Source organism: Zootoca vivipara, chromosome 1 (assembly GCF_963506605.1).
Source record: "Zootoca vivipara chromosome 1, rZooViv1.1, whole genome shotgun sequence".
Taxonomy (NCBI): Eukaryota; Metazoa; Chordata; class Lepidosauria; order Squamata; family Lacertidae; genus Zootoca; species Zootoca vivipara.
This window is the reverse complement of record NC_083276.1, coordinates 78,877,285-78,897,573: the sequence shown is the minus strand read 5'-3', so window position 1 is coordinate 78,897,573 and position 20,289 is coordinate 78,877,285. Positions and strand designations below refer to the sequence as shown.

At 45.7% G+C, this 20,289-nt stretch overlaps 1 protein-coding gene across 3 annotated transcripts; it reads left to right on the top strand.

Annotated features, from left to right (window-relative positions):
- The first annotated feature begins 2,901 nt into the window (after positions 1-2,901).
- PGGHG (protein-glucosylgalactosylhydroxylysine glucosidase) lies at positions 2,902-19,085 on the top strand. 3 transcript variants are annotated; one of them, XM_035122952.2, is made up of 14 exons: positions 2,902-2,993; positions 5,201-5,466; positions 6,118-6,328; positions 6,954-7,389; positions 8,407-8,526; positions 9,026-9,157; positions 9,503-9,614; positions 10,503-10,575; positions 11,692-11,828; positions 12,485-12,618; positions 12,764-12,859; positions 12,965-13,062; positions 15,896-16,110; positions 16,740-19,085. In XM_035122952.2, the coding sequence occupies exons 1-14, from the start codon at positions 2,914-2,916 to the stop codon at positions 16,796-16,798; spliced, it is 2,169 nt and encodes a 722-aa protein (XP_034978843.1). In that variant the 5' UTR covers positions 2,902-2,913; the 3' UTR covers positions 16,799-19,085. The 3 variants fall into 3 exon arrangements, with proteins under 3 accessions (XP_034978843.1, XP_034978870.1, XP_034978860.1); XM_035122979.2 differs by lacking the exon at positions 16,740-19,085 and adding an exon at positions 14,440-14,522 and having other exon boundaries at positions 15,896-16,038; XM_035122969.2 differs by lacking the exon at positions 2,902-2,993 and adding an exon at positions 3,025-3,128.
- Positions 19,086-20,289: the final 1,204 nt, after the last annotated feature.

Genomic DNA, 20,289 nt, shown 5'->3' with positions numbered 1-20,289 from the left:
CATCTCATTTTTGACCACATCCAGCTTACCTCTATTCATGGTTCTTACATTCCAGGTTCCTATGCAATATTTTTCTTTACAGCATCGGACTTTCCTTTCGCTTCCAGGCATATCCGCAACTGAGCGTCCTTTCGGCTTTGGCCCAGCCGCTTCATCAGCTCTGAATCTACTTGTACTTGTCCTCCGCTCTTCCTCAGTAGCATGTTGGACGCCTTCCGACCTGAGGGGCTCATCTTCCAGCGTCATAACTTTTATATGCCTGTTGTCTTTGTCCATGGAGTTTTCTTGGCAGGGATACTGGAGTGGCTTGCCAGTTCCTTCTCCAGGTGGATCACGTTTAGTCAAAACTCTCCACTATGACCTGTCCATCTTGGGTGGCCCTGCATGGCATAGCTCATAGCTTCTCTGAGTTATTCAAGCCCCTTCGCCACGACAAGGCATTGATCCATGAAGGGGCATCTGCTGGTAGAAGTCAGTATTAGTATGCCTAGAGCAGACCAGAAAAATGGGAGTATGGGACAGCCAAAAAATCAAGGTATGTGGCTGCATGTCAACCTGTAAAAGCGCCATGTAATCAATTTTGAAGGGACGCGGGTGGTGCTGCGGGTTAAACCACAGAGCCTAGGGCTTGCTGATCAGAAGGTCAGTGGTTCGAATCCCAGCGACGGGGTGAGCTCCTGTTGCTTGGTCCCAGCTCCTGCCAACCTAGCAGTTTGAAAGCACGTCAAAATGCAAGTAGATAAATAGGTACTGCTACAGCGGGAAGGTAAACGGCGTTTCCATGGGCTGCTCTGCTTCTCCAGAAGCGGCTTTGTCATGCTGACCACATGACCACATGGATCAACATACCATCTCAGGACTATTTAATTGCTCATCTTCTAACATTGTGTATGCCATCAAATGCCAACGGTGCCCTTCAGCTCTCTATATTGGACAAACAGGCCAAACCCTACGCCAAAGTATAAATGGACATAAATCTGACATCAGGAACCATAAGACTGAAAAACCAGTAGGAGAACACTTCAATCTCCCAGGACATTCTATACAAGATCTTAAAGCAGCTGTTTTATTACAGAGAAATTTCAGGAACAGACTGGAAAGAGAAGTTGCTGAATTGGAAATCATTACCAAGCTTAAAACCATGGAAGCACCTGGGATGAATAGAGACATCGGATTCTTATCTCATTATGCATGATCAAGCTTTCTTTAGCACCTCAGCCCAGGACTAATTGCAGCCATCAGTAGCCATTAACAGCCATCTACAGGTTTACCACTCCCATCAGCCCATCACCCATTCCCACCCACCCCCACCACCCTCTGTATATATATAGGGTCTGACACTTCTGTTTCTAGTGTATCTGAAGAAGTGTGCATGCACACGAAAACTCATACCAAAATATAAACTTAGTTGGTCTTTAAGGTGCTACTGAAGGAATTTTTTTTATTTTGCTTCGACTCAGACCAACACGGCTACCTACCTGTAACTCACGTATATACGGTATGTATAAAGTATGTGGCGAATGTGAATCCACCCCCTTCGCAGGTTTCCCAGTGCCTGCTATTTTTATTCAGAACACCAGATACGTACATAGTATGTGGTGAATGTAATGCCACCCCTCACAAATAATTGCATTTTAGGATTTTTTAAAATAGCTTTTCTTTATATATATGGGGACCCAGGTGGCGCTGTGGTTAAACCACTGAGCCTAGGGCTTGCTGATCAGAAGGTCGGCGGTTCGAATCCCTGTGACGGGGTGAGCTCCCGTTGCTTGGTCCCAGCTCCTGCCAACCTAGCAGTTCGAAAGCACGTCAAAATGCAAGTAGATAAATAGGAACCGCTACAGCGGGAAGGTAAACGGCGTTTCCATGTGCTGCTCTGGTTTGCCAGAAGCGGCTTTGTCATGCTGGCCACATGACCTGGAAGCTATACACCGGCTCCCTCGGCCAATAATGCGAGATGAGCGTGCAACCCCAGAGTCGGTCACGACTGGACCTAATGGTCAGGGGTCCCTTTACCTTTATATATATATATATATATATATATATATATATATATATATATATATACAGTGCCTCCCTATTTAGGATGCATTTAAAGGAAGCTTCCCTTGGGGAAAAGCAAAGTATAAATATTTCAATGTTAACATTATTTGTAATGTGTGTGTCTAATAATAATCACAGCAGACACACATACATGCTGTCTCCCAGTTCAATACATGATTGAAGGAAGCTTTAAGTTTCTATTTTAGATATTCCTATTTATTAGCTGCTGTTGTGTGCATCTGTAGTAATAATTATAACAGACACATACATGCTGTGTATTTAGGGCACATTTGAAGGAAGCTCATCTCATGAGAGGGGGAAACAGGCTTCTATTTTATATACTATATTTATTAGCCACCATTATTATTATTATTAATATTATTAGTCATAACTGACATACTGTCTCTCAATTCAGGACACATTTGAATGAAGTTTTTCCTTCCCTCAGGAGGGTGGAAAAGAGAGACATTTCCAAGTTACATATTCCTATATTTTAAGCCATTATTATTAATTATAATGCATGCTGCTAAAACTGTGTTCTGTTTGAGAAAATAAATCAGAAATTGTTTTATGACTTTTTTCACAATTTTTAAAAAATAAATAAAATAAACCGGCCCTCCTCCTCCTCCTCCTCCTCCTCCTCCTCCTCCTCCTCCTCCTCCTCCTCCTCCTCCTCCTCCTCCTCCTCCTCCTCCTCCTCCTCCTCCTCCTCCTCCTCCTCCTCCTCCTCCTCCTCCTCCTCCTCCTCCTCCTCCTCCTTCTTCTTCTTCTTCTTCTTCTTCTTCTTCTTCTTCTTCTTCTTCTTCTTCTAGTTAAACGTACTGTACTTCCTTTTCCACCCTCCTGAGCTTCCAGGATCCCTCTTCTGCGATGTCCCCGCCCCCGTCGTCCTCCAGCGGCTCCACCTCCAGCAGCAATCCAGAGGCCGGATCTCAGCGACCTGATTCAAGGCAAGACCCAACCCTTGTTTTCCCGAGGCAACTCATCGGTTCCCTCTTTGCCTGCAGCCTACTATGAACTGGCCTCCAGTTCACCACGTCTTTTAGCGCGGTAAGTGCCATTGATCCAAGTGGGCTTACTCCAAGGTAAGTGTGCACGCACTTACTTGGCACTAGTCAGCCTGATCTGACTCAATGGCACTTACTTCTGAGTAGACATTTATGGGATTGCTTAACGCCTCCATTAATGTGGTTAAATGACTATGTTGCGTGTGCGTGTTTTGCTCGATCCTCAGGGCGGACGAGCAGAGGGAGCTTCTTTTGCAGGAAAATCGCCAGGAAAGTGTTGTTTTTATACCTGTTGCTTGAGGGAAGCGGAGTTTTCCCGAACTGCCAGCAAGGCAGTGGGGAGAAGGGAAGCGGTAGAGTCCCAGCTTTTCAATAATAATCACAGCAAACCATGGGCAAACTTATCGACGTTTGAGATGGGAGGCAAAATGTGCGGGCACCTTTTGTATTTGTAAGATATTTGCTCCCTCCTTTCAGTCTGTGTGTAGCCAATGAATGCAGTCGTAACAATGAGAAATCGGAGCTAGCCAATTAACCAAAAGAAAGGTGGAGTAGAAACTTCCTGGTTATTTTTTTGAGCGCCCCCCCCCCCACCCTCTCACAGACCTTTTGGAGTGAGTGTTTCTGGACAGGGGGAGTGATTGCTGTTCCATGGGGGAAAGTCAGAAATACCGTAGATTATAGCTCTGATTGAGCTTTGGACCTCTAGGCTTATGTCCCATACATGTGATTTCCTTCTTGTAAAATTGCCATGATACTACCGGTACTAACAAGGATAACATTGCTGAGAGAACAGAGAGTACAGTAGCCTTACGAAGCAGACCAGTGATATACCCATTTTGCTGGGTGCTGCAGTAGGGAGTGGCAGCCCTGCAGTGTACTGTTCCCATGTTTTCTTCTGTTTTTAAAAGGGCAAATGCGAGGGAACTGTGGTGTTACTTGGAGCAGCAGTGCAATGAATTAAGGGTGTGCAGGGCAAAGGGAGCCAGGGGGAAAATCAAGCGTTTCAGCTGTGGTGGAAAAATATTGTCAAAACAGCAAGTCTGCAATGATCAGTAAATCTGCCCATCGAAAAATAACACAGTGGGAGAAATATGGTATATTAGTTCCTCAGCTTAGTAGACATGGTCCCCAGGCCTCACCACCACTCAGTCACCAGATCTACCAGAAATGATAGACCTGTCCTTTGGTACTACCGGTACTTATGTACGGTATCTATGTACATTTTGTACTTTGCTGCATCTCTCCTGGGAAAAAAATCCTGCAGCTGCCCAAGTTCTTACATGGTCAGACTGCTGCAATGGAACATTGTTCCATTGGAACCTTGTTGCAAATATGACTCTTAAAAACAGGTTTTCGCATTAGCGTCCAGTCTTTGAAAATTTTCATATATGTATGAGCAGGAACCTTTTTTTCTGACCTATGGAAAGTGAGGGAAAGATCAGTCCTCTCCTGTTGGTTTCATCTTTGTAAGAGAGAATCTTGCCAGTTAAAGGAGGAAGAACATTCAAGTCTGTGGGCACGACCACCATGCTTACAGCCTTCGCTTCCTGTGGCTGAGTGGGAGACTGAGACTGGACTCGCAGGGCGGTGTTCTCTGAGCAAGTTCCCTCCTTCAGTGGACAGCCAGATGCCAAAGAGGCCAGGATTCCTCTCTCTATTAAAACTGCATGGAAGAGAGAACTTGAGCAGGTCCATCTTGCCCTGAAGGGGTGAGAAGAGTTCCAGTTTTCAAAATTATTATGAGACAATCCCTGTCCCCCTCACTGCTTGGTCACACTAAGCACAGCAACACAATGTTTCCACTTCCATATAAGAACATTTTTCACACCTCCATCCAGCTTTGAGCTTACATTTCATTTTGCATGCCTTAGTGCTGAGTACAGTGAACGCTCGGGTTGCGAACGTGATCCATGTGGGAGACATGTTCGCAACCCACACGTGCGGGTCGCAATTTGGCGCTTCTGCGCATGCACGAGCACCAAAACCCAGAAGTAACCCGTTCGGGTACTTCCAGGTTCGCGCGGTGCATAACCAGAAAAGACGCAACCTGAAGCGTCTGTAACCTGAAGTATGACTCTATTGTGATTACACACATAACATTTCTCATCTGATGAAATATTCAGTGTGTGCCATCACATTGTTTTCAGCTGCCTGTGGTATGTTGCCATGGCAGAGGAAGATCCTGCTGTGTTCACCTCTGCCACTTTGCCCTCTGACCCCCGTCTCCTTGCCACGGTGACCAACGCCTACCTGGGCACTCGTGTCTACAGGGACATCTTGCATGTAAACGGGGTGTATAATGGAGCAGTCGGGGACTGTCATCGTGCTGATGTTCCCAGCCCTATTAATGTCAAAATGAGTGCGGCTGCTGAGGACAGCCTGATCGAGACTTTCTCGTTGGACACCAGGACAGGTAAGTGTCAACAGTGTTGTTGCCCTTCTTTTCTTGCTTTTCATTGCAATGCAGCAATGCCACAATGATGGGGCTACTTTATTTAGCTTGCACTGAGCATGGACATTGTTTTAAAAGGAAGCTCTTACTTTTAAAGAGACAAAGGTGAACATTGAATAGAGTATGCTGGTGTTGGGCTCAGGATGTCATGGATTCAAATTCCCACTTAGCACAAAGTTAACTAAGTTTTTGGGAGCCAACAGCACTCTATCAACCAGTTTTGAAATAAAGCTTCAATGGAATCCAAAGTATACCACTCCAGAGGAAACTTAGGATTCAAATGTAATCAATTTTTCCACTACAATGTGTTTAAGATCTGATGGTTTTTCTGTCTTCTTGTGCTACTAGACATTTTTTTTCAATTCCATAGGGTGCCTGATATAATTCTTATTTCAGTAAATAACAAAATAAAGGGGTTTTTTTAGCCTCATTATTTGTCCAAGTATATCATTTTAATGTTGTAGATTGTGTTTAGTTGTTCTTGTCCCAAAAGTGAACTTTGAACCAGACAGACCTTGTGTGAAATTTGTGTTGCTAGGCTTTCTTTAGAACTTACATAAAAGTGTAAGAATCTGAATTGACATGGATCATTCTCTTTCGTTTTTCCTGCAGGGACCTATATCCACACAATCCAGGCCTCGGGTTATACGGCCACTCACAGGATCTATGCCCACCAATCCCTTGTTCACCTTCTGGCCTTCAGCGTAACCATCCAGAGGTCAACGCTTGAAGGCGAACCCATTGCTGTGAATCTGCAGACCCAATTCACACCTGAGAGCCCAGACCTGGACTTGCACAGAGGGGCAGATTTCCAGGGAGCTCAGTGAGTATCATCATGAGAAGATTGGGTCAGATTTGTGTTTTGTGTTGTCCTTCTTCCCCTGCGATTTAAAGACAGTGGCAGAAAGAATTGGGTACTTCCTGTGGTTTGCAGGAGAGGCCATAGCTCAGTAGAGCACATACTTTGCATGCAGAAGGTCCAGGTTCAGTCTCGCATCTCCAGGGAGTCCTTAATGGGGGAGAAGATCTACTACAGGCATAGGCAACCTTTGGCTCTCCAGATGTTTTGGACTACAGTTCCCATCATCCCTGACCACTGGTCCTATTAGCTAGGGATCGTGGGAGTTGTATGCCAAAACATCTGGAGGGCCGAAGGTTGCCTATGCCTGATCTACCAAGTATATCTTGATTTCTTTTTTATGTTCTTAGGATGAGAATTGTAGTCCAAAATATCTGAGCTGCTCTTGATGTAGGGCAAAGATACAGAGAGTTTGAAAAGTAAGGAGGACAAAGATTTTGTGTATGATGTGGATGGGAGATAGGAAACTAATGGTAGGATTAATGGTAGAGTTAGAGATGGGGTTTGAATTCCTTGTGAGATTCTCTGATCTGATGAAAGAACCGCAAGGTCTTCCTTCCTGCAGCTTTTCTCTCCCTCTCTCCTTTAGCTACATCTATGGAAAGACTTTGGTCCCTGAGGTGGAGAGTGGTCCTCGGCCTACTGTACACATGATCTGGACCCCAGTGCTACAAGCAGTGACCCTCCCTGGGGAGGAGAAGGAAAAGACCTGGGAGTTCCTCACAGCTGTAGCAGAGAGTGAAGAGGACGTGAAAAGGAGCTTTAGTGAAGGAATGTCACTGATTGTCTCTCATTCATTGTATGTGTCTCACGTCCAGGCGTGGTCAGCCCTCTGGAAAGGATGCAGTGTGGAAGTTGAGGGACCTCTTTCACTGAGCCAGGCTGTTTATGGATGCCTCTATTACCTGCTGAGTGCCATTCCTCCCCTGGGTTCTTCTGACTTCCCATTCTCCGGAATTAGCCCTGGAGGCCTTTCTAATGGCACCTCGGGTGAAGATTACTGGGGTCATGTCTTCTGGGACCAGGTGATTCAAAAGGCACTACTATGTCTCCAGTTTCCCATCTCTGTACAGAGGTGATGAAGTGCAGAAATCAGTCAGGAGATGCCAGTAGGGAAGAGATCGCCCCGAACTGAGCTTATTCTTTGGTTGCTGGGGCAAATCTTGGTTTTCCAGAGTATATAATTTTGAGATATAAAGAACGGGAGGTGGCGTGAATTCCGCATAATTTTCTCCCTGTGTGCTATATTACTTAAGTTTTGTGTAACTCGCTCCAGAATGAAGTATTGTCATGTTATATACACAGCGTGTCGTGAGTGATCATGAAAGACTTGTTCAAAATCAAGGAAACTGAGTCAGACTATAAGTCTTATCTTACCCAGTGCCTCCAAGATATTAGGCAGAGATTTTTCCAGTCCTATAGACTGAGATCTTTTAAACTAAAGATACCAGAAAATGAAACTGGAACTATAGGTTGGAGAAATTTAAAGGGGTTCCCAGACTGGAGGTAACCCTTCAAGAAAACCAAAGAAAAATGACATAGACTTTGAGTAAAAAAGATTGGCCTTTATTAAAATGTATGTAGGAGTCAGCCTTTCACAAATCCCAGAGAGGTTACCTGTTTTTAGCTCTCGAACACCATCTTGTATACATGCCACTGAACTACCATGGATTCACTACCTAACCAATCATGTAATTACAAAACCTTTTCCCATGACAGTCATAACCCACTCGTACTATAATCAAGAAGCCATAACTGTAATTCAGGGTATTATTTTTTTAAGCCATGGAAAGGGAAATCTGTAGCATATACCTCTCTAAAAAGTCAGACATGGGCACTATCCCCTAATCCAGGGATGAGGAACCTGTGGCTCTCTAGACGCTGTAAAATAGTATCTTATGTGGGCTACCACTGTCCTACATCATTAAAAGCTTCAGGAAGAATCAACATACAGATTTTATGACCAGGTTAGTGGTGGTGAGCTAGAAGGAATATGAGCTTGTCCATCTAACAACAATATGTGATATTGTCATTAAACTCAGGATACCTGGATGTACCCAAACATCTTGCTTTTCTATCCGGAAGCAGCTTGTGCTATCTTGAAATACCGGATTCGAACGCTAGGAGGAGCTCTGTGCAATGCACAGGAGCAAGGATACAAGGTAGGAGCAACAGAAACAGAATGGGGACTTTAGCTGCAAAATTGCTCAGGTCTAAAAAGAGAGAGGGAGAGAGATTGACCCATGAGGGTTCATGCACTCTTATTTCCCCCGCTCATCATATTTGTTAATAGTCCACTCCACAATCCAACTTGTCAGAAAATAATCCTGGGTATGGCGTTTTGTTCCCATGGGAAGAGGAATGATTAGTAAACCGCTCTGAGAATTGTAGCTCTTTGCTAAGGTTCCCAGGACTCTTTGGGAGAAGCCATGACTGTTTAAAGTGGTACAATTCTGATTTAAATGTATAGTGCAGATGGGACCATTCTGATTTGTGTTAAATGGATTACACAAAGCGGGTCACAATCAGTCTCTAGTATGCATGACTTTCAACAGCGGCTAATGTGCAAGGTTGCCCTGGGTTTGAAATTGCCCACAGAAATAGAGAATCACTGTTTGAATTATTATCTCTTTTGAGTGTTACTCGATCTTATTGTGGCAGGGTGCAAAGTTCCCCTGGGAGAGTGCAGCAACAGGCCGAGAGGTCTGCCCTGAGGAGGTTTATGGAAACGAGGAAATCCACATCAATGGAGATGTTTTGCTGGCATTTGAGCAGTATTACTACATCACTCAGGTAAGTGTGGGGCAATATTGTATTGCAATGGTGGTAAATGAATAAAACTCTAGCCTCAAGCACATGCTTTTGAAATGGAGAGAGCTTCATCGCTGAAGACAGTGTCGTATTCCTCTTACCAATTAATGCATCTTCTGGTATTTACGGTACCTCTCATTCCCCCTGAACCATGTTCATAGAATCATAGAGTTGGAAGGGATCAGCCTCACTGCAATGCAGGAGCACCAAGCATTATCAGCACCAAGCGCTAACCAACTGATGTTATCCAACTGATGTTATCCTGTTCTAGGATGGAAACTTGGAACTCAGTGGCCCTCTGAGACCCTCTTTCCTGTCTTGTTCTAGGACCTGGAGCTCTTTCATCAGGCAGGAGGCTGGGAGGTGGTCCATGCTGTGGCTCAGTACTGGTGCAGTCGGGTGGTGTGGAACCCAGAAGACCAGAGCTACCACATCCCTGGTAAATATGCGCAAGGGGGACTCCTCCTTCACCGAAAAGACATACACCGACTTTTGCATTTCCTGTGCTGCCTCTTGAGCTGCCTGCAATCTGCTTCTAAATCAGATGCAAAGTGATTTCTGTTTGGTTTTCTGGCCTCTTTCCTTAATCCTCTGAGGGGAAAGCAGACACCATTCTGGGGAAGCAAGAGAGGTGGCTTTTTGTATGTCACAAGGACCAGACTGTCAGCCCTGAGGTTCCCCACCACCACCAACTCAGTGTTGGGACAAAACGCTTTGTCTGTCCTTCTGTGTCCAAAATGCAGTGAATGTGCTTCCCCAAGAGCTTCGCCCAGGAAATTATACATGCCCGTGTGCATGCCCTTTCTCTACGGAACATTTCTAGGCTCTTGGAACCATGTTTGCAGTGACCGCTAAAATCTCAGAGGGGCTATAGAAGGGAAGGACTGTAGCTGGGGGTAGAGACCCTGCTTGGCATGGAGAAGGTCCCAGCTCCAATCCCCAGCATCTCCAGGTAGGGCAAGGAGAGACCTTTGCTTCTGAAACCTTGGAGAGTCATTGCCAGCCACTGTAGAGCCAACAATATAGAGCCAGCTGGAGCCACCGTCTGATTCAATATAAAGCAGCTTGCCGTGTTCCAGTGCTGACTAAGTGGGGCTTAGTTATCTGCATGACTCCTTGCCGCATCCCATACCTAACAGCAGATATATGCAAAATAGGCAAGTATATGCACAATATAATTAACCTGCAACATTTGTTTAGCTCCTAGAGTCTGACTTTTTTTGACTTGGGCTCTGAGCCACCTTGGTTCAGATACTGAATTTTTTAAAAATTCATTCTGAATGTTCAAAAAACCCAGGAAGTGCTTCCATGTTCTGCCTTCTTCTAGGTGTCCTGCCCCCCGATGAATATCATTGTGCTGTAGATAACTCTGTTTATACCAATGTCATTGCCCAGAGGAGGTAAGGGACTTGCAGAATTGATGACATTTTCTCCCCATGCTCTTCTGCTTTCTGCCTTTCTTCTTCTTCATGCTTGGGAGATGGATACAGGCAAATGCCTCCATAAATTAATTAATTAAAAGTTCTTTTCAAAAAGTTTGTACCACCTTTCTGCCAAATCGCAGGCTGCTTGACCATAAAATCAGGAAAGGCCATAAAATGCATTGTATAAGGTAGCGGCAGAATGAAAGAAGATGCGGGGGATATAACAACAAAGAAATAATCGTTATAATAAATTAATAACTCAGCAAGATCTTCAAACTAGACCAATCAACACAAAACAAAATAATCTCTTAACCGAATTAACCATCAGTACTGATTTCTACCTCCAATACTGATTATTGCCTAAAGGACAGCTCAGCTCTAAATTATTGGTTTAGCTGCAGGAAGAAGTGGAACAACTTGGCTCCGTGTTCCATTAAAAAAACTTAACTATGGCTTAGCTCAGTGTGGCACAGCAGCAAATCTACTGGCCGCAGTCTCCTCTCGCCGAGCCTGAACAGTAGTGCTCAGCCATGGCTTAGCTCAGTGTGATTTGTGAGCTAGGCTGACCATTTGCATTTCCTGTTTTCCCCACCACCATTTTCCTTCATGGTCCCTTTACTCTAGGCATTGACAGCTTGATTGATGCCTTTTAAAACATGGAGGTTGCTTCCACACTCATGCTGATTTGTTTGTGGAAAGCTTGTGGGGAGCTCAGATGACATGGGCTATTCGCTGAGCATTCAATCCGATTAGTTTGTGGGGCATTTACAAGACCTCGTATCAAGCGCCATTACCCCCACACTTTCCAATACATTTCCCCGTCCCTTTCCTTTCTGCAACAATTTCAGTTTAGGGGAGGAAGTGGGCTTGTTATGCAAGACCTCCAAGTCATCTTTAATTGTGCAACATGAATTTACCACTAAGTGACCGAATCCCACACAAAAATAGCAGCAATCCAGAAGCACCCTAAAGCGTCCCACCTTGTAGCTCTCAGCCTTGCCTTGCTAGCCCAACTCTTTCTTTCCTTCTTCACTTTTTTTTGTAAAGCTTTTTTTTAAAAAAAAATCTCTCTTTTTCTCTGCTGCTTTCCAGCTTGAATTTTGCCATTGACTTGGGGTCTCAGTTGCATATTCCAATCCCTGAAGAGTGGGAGGAAGTTTGGAAGAAAATTAAAGTGCCTTTTGATAAAAGCAGGAATTACCACCCAGAGTATGATGGGTACTGCCCAGGTGAGTCGATTCATGACAAGGGAGTGTGTGGTGGGCCTAACACAGTTGTTGTGCAGGCCAAAGTCTTCACATCAGTGTCACTTGCCTTGCTAGTAAAATGGGTTTCCATGTGCCAAAGTGTGGGTCACCAAAATGGGCAGAGGGTAGGAGTGATTTCCCACATGCCAGAGAGAACCCCCAGTGTATTTAGACCCTAGCTCCCCACAAAACCTCAGAGTAGCAGAGGCAGGGGTCAGCAACCTTTTTCAGCCATGGGCCGGTCCACTGTCCCTCAGACCATGTGGTGGGATGGACTATATTTGGGGGGGGGGAATGAACAAATTCCTATGCCCCACAAATAACCCAGAGATGTATTTTAAATAAAAGAACACATTCTACTCGTGTAAAAACACACTGATTCCTGGACTATCCATGGGCTGGATTGAGAAGGCCCTGCTCCTAGGCCTTTTAATTGTTGCACAGCCAGTGCAAATGCATTGTGGGAGAGCTGCAAGGGCAGAATTTTTGCCTGCTGTTCATTATACCTCCTTGTTAACAGGAAAATTACAGGCTACTTGTCACCCAAGGTAGTTTGGCAACTTGGTTTCCGGTACAATTCACCATAAGGCACGTGGGCCTGGGCGACATGTGTGTCTTGCCTCTTGTTCTTTCCTCAGGTGAGCAAGTGAAACAGGCTGATGTTGTCCTGCTTGGATTCCCTGTCATGTATCCCATGGACCCAGAAGTCAGAAGGAATGACCTAGAGATGTATGAACCGGTGACTGACCCTCAGGGGCCAGCCATGACCTGGGTAAAAAACCTTGTCTTGAAAAGGATGGAAACCTCAAACGGTTTCAGTGCGAGGTCTTCCATGGGTTTGCTGCTGAAATGAATTTATCTGAATGAGGCTGTGGTGGCCCTCACTGGTAACGGCGTTGGTTCCTTTTCTCCATCAGAGCATGTTTGCTATTGGCTGGTTGGAGCTGAAGGAGACCGGAAGAGCCCAACAGCAGCTGAGCAAATGTTTCAGCAACATCACTGAGCCATTCAAGGTCGGGCAGGTCAAAGCTTCCCACCCCCCTCTTAAAATTTGATCCCTGTAGGTACCCTTTCCACACAACATCCTTGAAAAAAATGTTTTTCTGCGACTCTTTCAGATCTGGGTGGAGAACCCTGATGGATCAGGAGCTGTGAACTTCCTTACAGGGATGAGTGGATTTCTGCAAGCTATCATTTATGGATACACTGGATTCAGGTACAAGCTATGTTAACAATAATTTTAATGTACACTGAGGCATAGCTAGGGGACGGGGGGAGAAGGGGACACTGGGCGCCACACCATGGGGGGTGGTACTTAACTGCGCCCGAGCCACACGTCTCCCATGGGAGTGACACTGTGGCTCAAGCGCCTGCAGGTTCCACGCTGCCCAAAAGGGCAGTATGAGGCTTGTGTCTGCCTGCCACCTCCCCCTCAGCTGCGCTACAGCGGGGGGGGGCAATGGGCAAACTCCTGGCAGGCTCTGCACTGCTCGAAAAAGCAACGTGGGCCTGCAGGGTGCCAGAACGGAATGGGGCTCAGCCAGTGGGACTCTGACGTGCCCTACCCCACCCCCCATGCGTCCCGCACTGGGCGCCCAAGCAGCTAGCTATGCTGCTGAATGTACATGATTCTGAAGTTCATTGGAATAAAAAGGATGGCAGCTGCTATCAAAAAGGTGCTCACTACATCAGGAAACTGAATCACATATGAGCTGTAGGTTCCACCTGTTGTCTCTGTAATGACTTGTTGGAGTCAGGAAAGATGAATCCCCTTCCCTCCTGTCCCTGCCACCCTGCTGGATGACTGAAAGACTGGGGAGTGATTGTAACTTGACAAAGAGCTTCAAATAGGGATGGGGGGCTAGAGACTGGTTTTAAATGGTTACTCTTGCCAGATTGGTCCATGGCGAGTCACTCTCTGACCTGCCCCAGTAAAGCCTGTACACCCCTGGCCCTGAGACTGAAGTAATCCAGTTTCCTCCTGATTTCTTCCCAATCTGATCTTCATACTGAGGAAAGTGTTGTGGGTGCTTCACCCAAATTTCAGGGCAACACGAGCAAACAGTTCCAGTGGAGAGATGTTATTAGAAAGAAGGGTTTTTTATCTCGTGTGTTTTAAGTTTGGCTGGCCTAGGGTGGGAGGAATAGCAGGGGTGTTCTTGTTTTTTTGTGTGTGTTTCCTAGTGAGATGGTTTATTTGCAATCAACATGTGTGGGAAATTTAGTGGCAGCCACAAAGCTTGTCCTAACGAAGTTTGAGTCAATACTGAATTGGGATAGAGCCTCTCGGCACTCAGATAAAAATAACTACGAAGCTGCCTCTAGGTTAAGGAAGAACAGGAAATGGATGAAGTGCTCAAATTAGGCCCGGTTTTGAGAGTCCTGAGGAAGTGGGGAAATGCCCTCCTGGGGGTGTTTCTTGGTCTGTCCTCAGGCCCCTTCAGCTATGCCTGGGAGCCTCAGTGCTTTTGCACAATTGGCATTGTGTTGATAATGTATATATATATTTCTACTTATATTGATTTGTCACAGTTATAATGTCAGTATTAAAAAGGCAGGAGGTGGTTGTCAAAATGAAGATTAATATTTATAGAAGCAGAATCAACAGAAGGAGACATGAAAAAAATGTTATTCTCTGTGGTAGCATTTGCTGGGGCACCACCAGATGGTTCCCAGGTGGGTTCTTTTTTTAATAATCTATTTATTAGATTTTTCCAATACAAATCACATCAAATCACATTGAAATTATTCCCAATTACATTTCAAATTACAATCCAAATTAATTATACAATTCCCAATTAAAGGAAACATTCCAATTATGCTTAATTATTATAATAATTTTTTTATATGTGGACTTCCCATGCCTCGGACGCCAGAGCTTCCCTGAGCACCTCCATCGATTGCTTTTAAAATTCTTTCCAATATTTCCACAGCCTCTGATGTATGCCAGCAAGCAGGCTAAATTATAATAAACAATGTCTCTGTGTGGATAAGGTCGATCTTCTTATTCCAAATGCCACATTCTGACCGTCGCCATCTTCTCGTCCTGTTGTTTACCAAGCTTCTTCGCATTGCTACTCTCCCCCGCTTGCTTTGCACATACCCCTTTCCAGGAGGGCCAGTCAACTAATATAAATTCAATATCAATATACAACCAGAACTGGCTTCTCCCTATGGAGTAGTGCTCTGCCTCACGGGCTCCCCACACCGATTCAATTCTTGCAGCGCCATTACTTGCAAAGTCGGAAGTCCTCCATTACTAATAAGTCTTTCAAAATCTTGTTTTTAATTCCACACAGTTTAAATATAAAATCAAATCTTTTCTGCCAAAATCAATCTCAATCTTTAAAGTCCACTTGCTATTTCCAAGTGAAAGTGGTTTTTCTGGGGGGGGGGGGGTTTCACCCGTGTTAAGTATAATACTGAGGCAAAGCAAGCATAAGGTCCAGGGCTTGCCCCTTTCTTCCCCGCTTTCACATACCGTTATAAAGTCCACTTCTTCCAATTTTCTTTTCTTAGCTGCTGAGGGCTGGATCCATTAGCAATATTCTCTTTACTCCTTTGTCCGAGGCATGCCCAAAACTTTTTGCCTAATTAAAATTCCAAGTTCTGGGACTCGTGCATGAATGGGGTGGCCTCCAGGAGTTCTGGCTCCCATGGGTGCTTCGGCCCAGGCCCCCCACCCGCCCGAAGGGTCGGAATGGGTTAAGGGGCATCTGCCGGCCAGCGGCTCCTCCCGTCATCCCGGGAGGGTTAGGGAGGCTGCATACTCCCAAAGCAGCCGCCAAAATTCCCCGTGGGAGTCGAGAGAGATGTTATAAATCAGCCATTCTCCCGACGAGCATGAGCGGAAGTGGTTCCCAGGTGGGTTCTAATTGCCACAGTCCACCTTTAGTGGCTGCTTCTCATCTCTGCCAGCCCGCACAACTGGCAGGAACCATACTAAACTGTCCAGTCCATTGTGAATGTGGGGTGTGGAAAGTGAGAGGGAAAAGAAGTAGGGTGCCTTCTTGACTTTCCAACAGGAAGTCTTCCTGTGCTTCCTTTAGGATCACCAAGAAGCACCTGAAGTTTGACCCCGTTTGTCCAGATAACATAAAGAAGCTCAAGATCACCGGCGTGTGCTACTTAGGAAGCAAGCTGAATTTCACCCTTACCAAAGAAGATGTCACCATCCAAGTGACACAGGCCTCCTCCGTCCTACAGTCACCTGGTCTGGAGGCTGTGCTGGCAGGAACAGGCAAGCATCTTCCCTTAAATGAAGGTAAAGCACCTCCTACAGCTGTATTATCAAGGTTTCCTGTTGCTGACAAGGAGATCTCCTCCCAGTTAGCTGAATGTTTTAACACAGGCACCCCCAATCTTTGGCCCTCCAGATGTTTTGGACTACAATTCCCATCATCCCTGAGCACTGGTCCTGTTTGCTAGGGATCATGGGAGTTGTAGGCTAAAACATATGGGGGGTGCCTGTTTTAACAAATCAAGGTATATTCTTGGGTTGGTAGTGAACTAGAGTAGACCCATTGAAATTAATGGTCCCGATGTAGTCATGTTCATTTGTTTCAGTGGTCCTACTCTAAGTAAAATCTAGCTGAACACCACCCTTGGTATATATATAGCAAAGATGGTGAGGAAAGGTTTCACCACCTTGGTGGTGGTGGTTTTAAGAAATGCCTCCTGTCCAAGCTGAAACCAACCTGTTGGATCCACTTCCCTAAATATTTACGCCCTAAGACGAGCTAAATATAGGTGGAATAAGTTGTTACCTCAGGAGACCTGTTGATCCTCTGCAGCGTCTACCGTATACAGAAGGCTAAAAAGACGATGATACTAGAAGAGTTGTTTGTTTGGGTGGCCACCTTTACATCTTGTGTGTTTTCTGTTCTATTTCAGGACAGATCATCTCCTTCCCTGTAACTGCTGGCTGGATCCAGAAGGTTGAGACAATTTAAAGCCAGCTTGTTTTGATTCTGTGACAAGTATGAAAAAACTACCAAGCCTTTCCAAGCGTAGCAGACAGCCAGTACAGTGGTACCTTGGGTTACAGACACTTCATGTTACAGACTCCACTAACCCAGAAATAGTACCTCGGGTTAAGAACTTTGCTTCAGGATGAGAACAGAAATTGCGTGGTAGTGGCAGCGGGAGGCCCCATTAGCTAAAGTACCTCAGGTTAAGAACAGTTTGGAGAGAAAAGAGCTTATTTTTCCGCCTTTTTTCTGGAGGGAGGGGTGAGCAGTTGTCTGAAGAAATCCCCAAACCTTTCTTGTTACTTTGCTTATTGTACATTGTTATTAGCATTGGAGGAGGGGAGGGTGGAGTGTAAACCACTTATATTCCCCCCCCTATAATTTTTATTAAATTTTCTGTTTTACTTTAAGGTTGTTTAAATGAATATTCTAAAATGTATCAATGACTTCCCTTCTTCTCTTTCCATGGTTCATTTTGCATAACATAAATCCCTGCATATTTTACATAGAATCATAGAGTTGGAAGAGACCACAAGGGCCATTGAGTCCAACACCCTGCCAAGCAGGTAACACCATCAAAGTATTCCTGACAGATGGTTGTCAAGCCTCTGCTTAAAGACCTCCAAAGAAGGAGACTCCACCACACTCCTTGGCAGCAAATTCCACTGTCGAACAGGTCTCACTGTCAGGAAGTTCTTCCTAATGTTTAGGTGGAATCTTCTTTCTTGTAGTTTGAATCCATTGCTCCGTGTCTGCTTCTCTGCAGCAGCAGAAAACAACCTTTCTCCCTCCTCTATATGACATCCTTTAATATATTTGAACATGGCTATCATATCACCCCTTAACCTTCTCTTCTCCAGGCTAAACATCCCCAGCTCCCTAAGCCATTCCTCATAAGGCATCATTTCCAGGCCTTTGACCATTTTGGTTGCCCTCCTCTGGACACTTTCCAGCTTGTCAATATCCTTCTTCAACTGTGGTGCCCAGAACGGGACACAGTTTTCCAGGTGAGGCACTATTACTTCCCTTGATCTAGATCAGGCATCCCCAAACTTCGGCCCTCCAGATGTTTTGGACTACAATTCCCATCTTCCCCAACCACTGGTCCTGTTAGATAGGGATCATGGGAGTTGTAGGCCAAAACATCTGGAGGGCCATTGTTTGGGGATGCCTGCTCTAGATGCTATACTCCTATTGATGCAGCCCAGAATTGCAATGGCTTTTTCTGCATCACACTGTTGACTCATTCCAAGTTTGTGGTCTACCAAGACTCCTAGATCCTTTTCACATGTACTGCTCTCAAGCCAGGTGTCACCCATCCTTTATTTGTGGCTTTCATTTTTTATTTTTTATTTTGCCCAAGTGTAGTACTTTACATTTCTCCCTGTTAAAATTCATCTTGTTTGCTTTGGCCCAGTTCTCTAATCTGTTAAGGTCATTTTGAAGTGTGATCCTGTCCTCTGGGGTATTAGCCACCCCTCCCAATTTGGTGTCATCTGCAAACTTGCTCAGGATGCCCTCAAGCCCATAATCAAACTCATTGATAAAGATGTTGAATAAGACTGAATAAGACTGGGCCCCCCACTAGTCCCTTCTCTCCAGGATGAAGAGGAGCCATTGATGAGCACCTTTTGGGTTTGGTCAGCCAGCCAATTACAGATCCACTGAATGGTAGCATTGTCTAGCCCGCATTTTACTAGCTTCGTTACAATAATATCATGGGGCACCTTGTCAAAGGCCTTGCTGAAATCAAGATAGGCTACATCCACAGTGTTCCCTTCGTCTACCAAGCTTGTAATTCTGTCAAAAAATGAGATCAGATTGGTCTGACATGACTTATTTTTCAGAAACCCATGCTGACTTTTAGTGATCACAGTGTTCCTTTCTAGCTGCTCACAGACCATTTGCTTAATGATCTGCTCTAGAATCTTTCCTGGTATTGACGTCAGGCTGACTGGGTGATAATTGTTTGGGTCCTCTTTTTTTTCCCCTTTTGAAAATAGGGACAACCTTTGCCCTCCTCCAGTCTGCTAAACCATTCAGTATTCCATTATTACATCCATCAAAACTTACTTACACTGTTGAATTTATCGTAAAGCTGCCTGCGTTTTCAGGTTTACACAATTTTTCCCCATTTGTGGGGGAGTGTAAACCACTTTTAGATATATATATATATTTGCAATCATGGTTTATATACATGTTATGAAATAAATAAATAAAACTGCGAGTCAGTAGTTATCTTTCTTCAGACCAGAACTGAACCCCTTGACGCTGGCATTTTCAAGGTTCTGACAGTTGTGTCAGGTTCCCGCAAGGGTGCTGCTCACAAGTACGGTAACAACTAGTCCGTCTTTACTAAAGACTACTTTATGGGGAATAACTGTGAGGGTGACTCCCTACCGGGAGCCAGCACCCATCATCCTGACGTCCACCTCTCCCAGCTCAGGTAGCAGCAGTAGGTCAGGGATAGGCAATGGAAAAGATAGGGGCTCGGAGGGAGAGAGCAGTCAGCTTGCGGTACGGAGTGAACACTCAGGGGAGGGGGGAAGTAGGTTAGGGCTCCAGGAGGCTGGAGAGCCCAGACGCCTACTTGACCAGGAAGAGGCTGAGAGGGCAGCGCTCCTCCCCAGGCAAGAGGTGAGGCGAGCGCAGCGGCGCAGGTCAAGGGGGAGGCATTTTGGGGTCCCCAGACTACTTTGCTGGCGTAGAAACGGACATGCGTCATTGCCGGATTCTGATTTGGATGAGAGGTCATGTTTTGAACTGTCTCTGCACAGTAAATACTTTGCACAATGCAGAGTGTTAAAGACAAACTGGACTCAAGCAGAGTTACTCTAGAGTAGCCACTACGACCCTCTGACAATAACTATTTACAGTGCGGAGCTACCGTATGTACATCCATGACTGCTCAGTCAGAAGCAGAGTCCGGAAGTGGCCCCCTCCTATTGAGCGCCCAGCACCAGATTCTCGGGGGTCTGAAATCCCTCCTCCTGACCCCCCTACGTACTCTGGGCGCCGGAACTGGCTGTTCCCCCTCCGACACCGTTTGTGTGACGCTGCCAGGTCTTTGGGCAGCCTCAGAAAGCCCTTCCACCGCCTGGCTCCCTGCTCCTCCCATTCCCCCCCCTCCTCCAGTGATAGGTCGGGGGGGGGATTCCTCAGTGGAGGTGTCAGATGACAAGAGAGGTTGAGGCTCTCTGTACAGACGCAGGGTTTCCTCTAGTGAGAGCACCCTCCTGCTGGCCGCCTCGCGTGGCAGATCCATCCCGGGTCATCCCTCTTGCGTAAATGTGTCCTCGCGAGTTGGCGGCCGCCGCTGGCCCTCCCCGCGAGGAGAGTGGAGTTCCCCGACAAGTTCCAAAGGTTCTTCAGCAGGTTTCCCAAATGGAAACTTGCAAGGCAATGCAGAAGACCTTGCTACCTTTACAGACTTTGGATGGATGCAGAAACAGCAAGCATTTGCCACGGCTTGT

Bases quoted from the DNA above. Each gene is read 5' to 3' on its own strand.
- PGGHG (XM_035122952.2), top strand. From the start codon at position 2,914: ATGTCCCCGCCCCCGTCGTCCTCCAGCGGCTCCACCTCCAGCAGCAAT. The intron at 5,467-6,117 runs GTAAGTGTCAAC...TTTTTCCTGCAG, and splicing joins CTCGTTGGACACCAGGACAG to GGACCTATATCCACACAATC. The intron at 16,111-16,739 runs GTAAAGCACCTC...GTTCTATTTCAG, and splicing joins GCATCTTCCCTTAAATGAAG to GACAGATCATCTCCTTCCCT.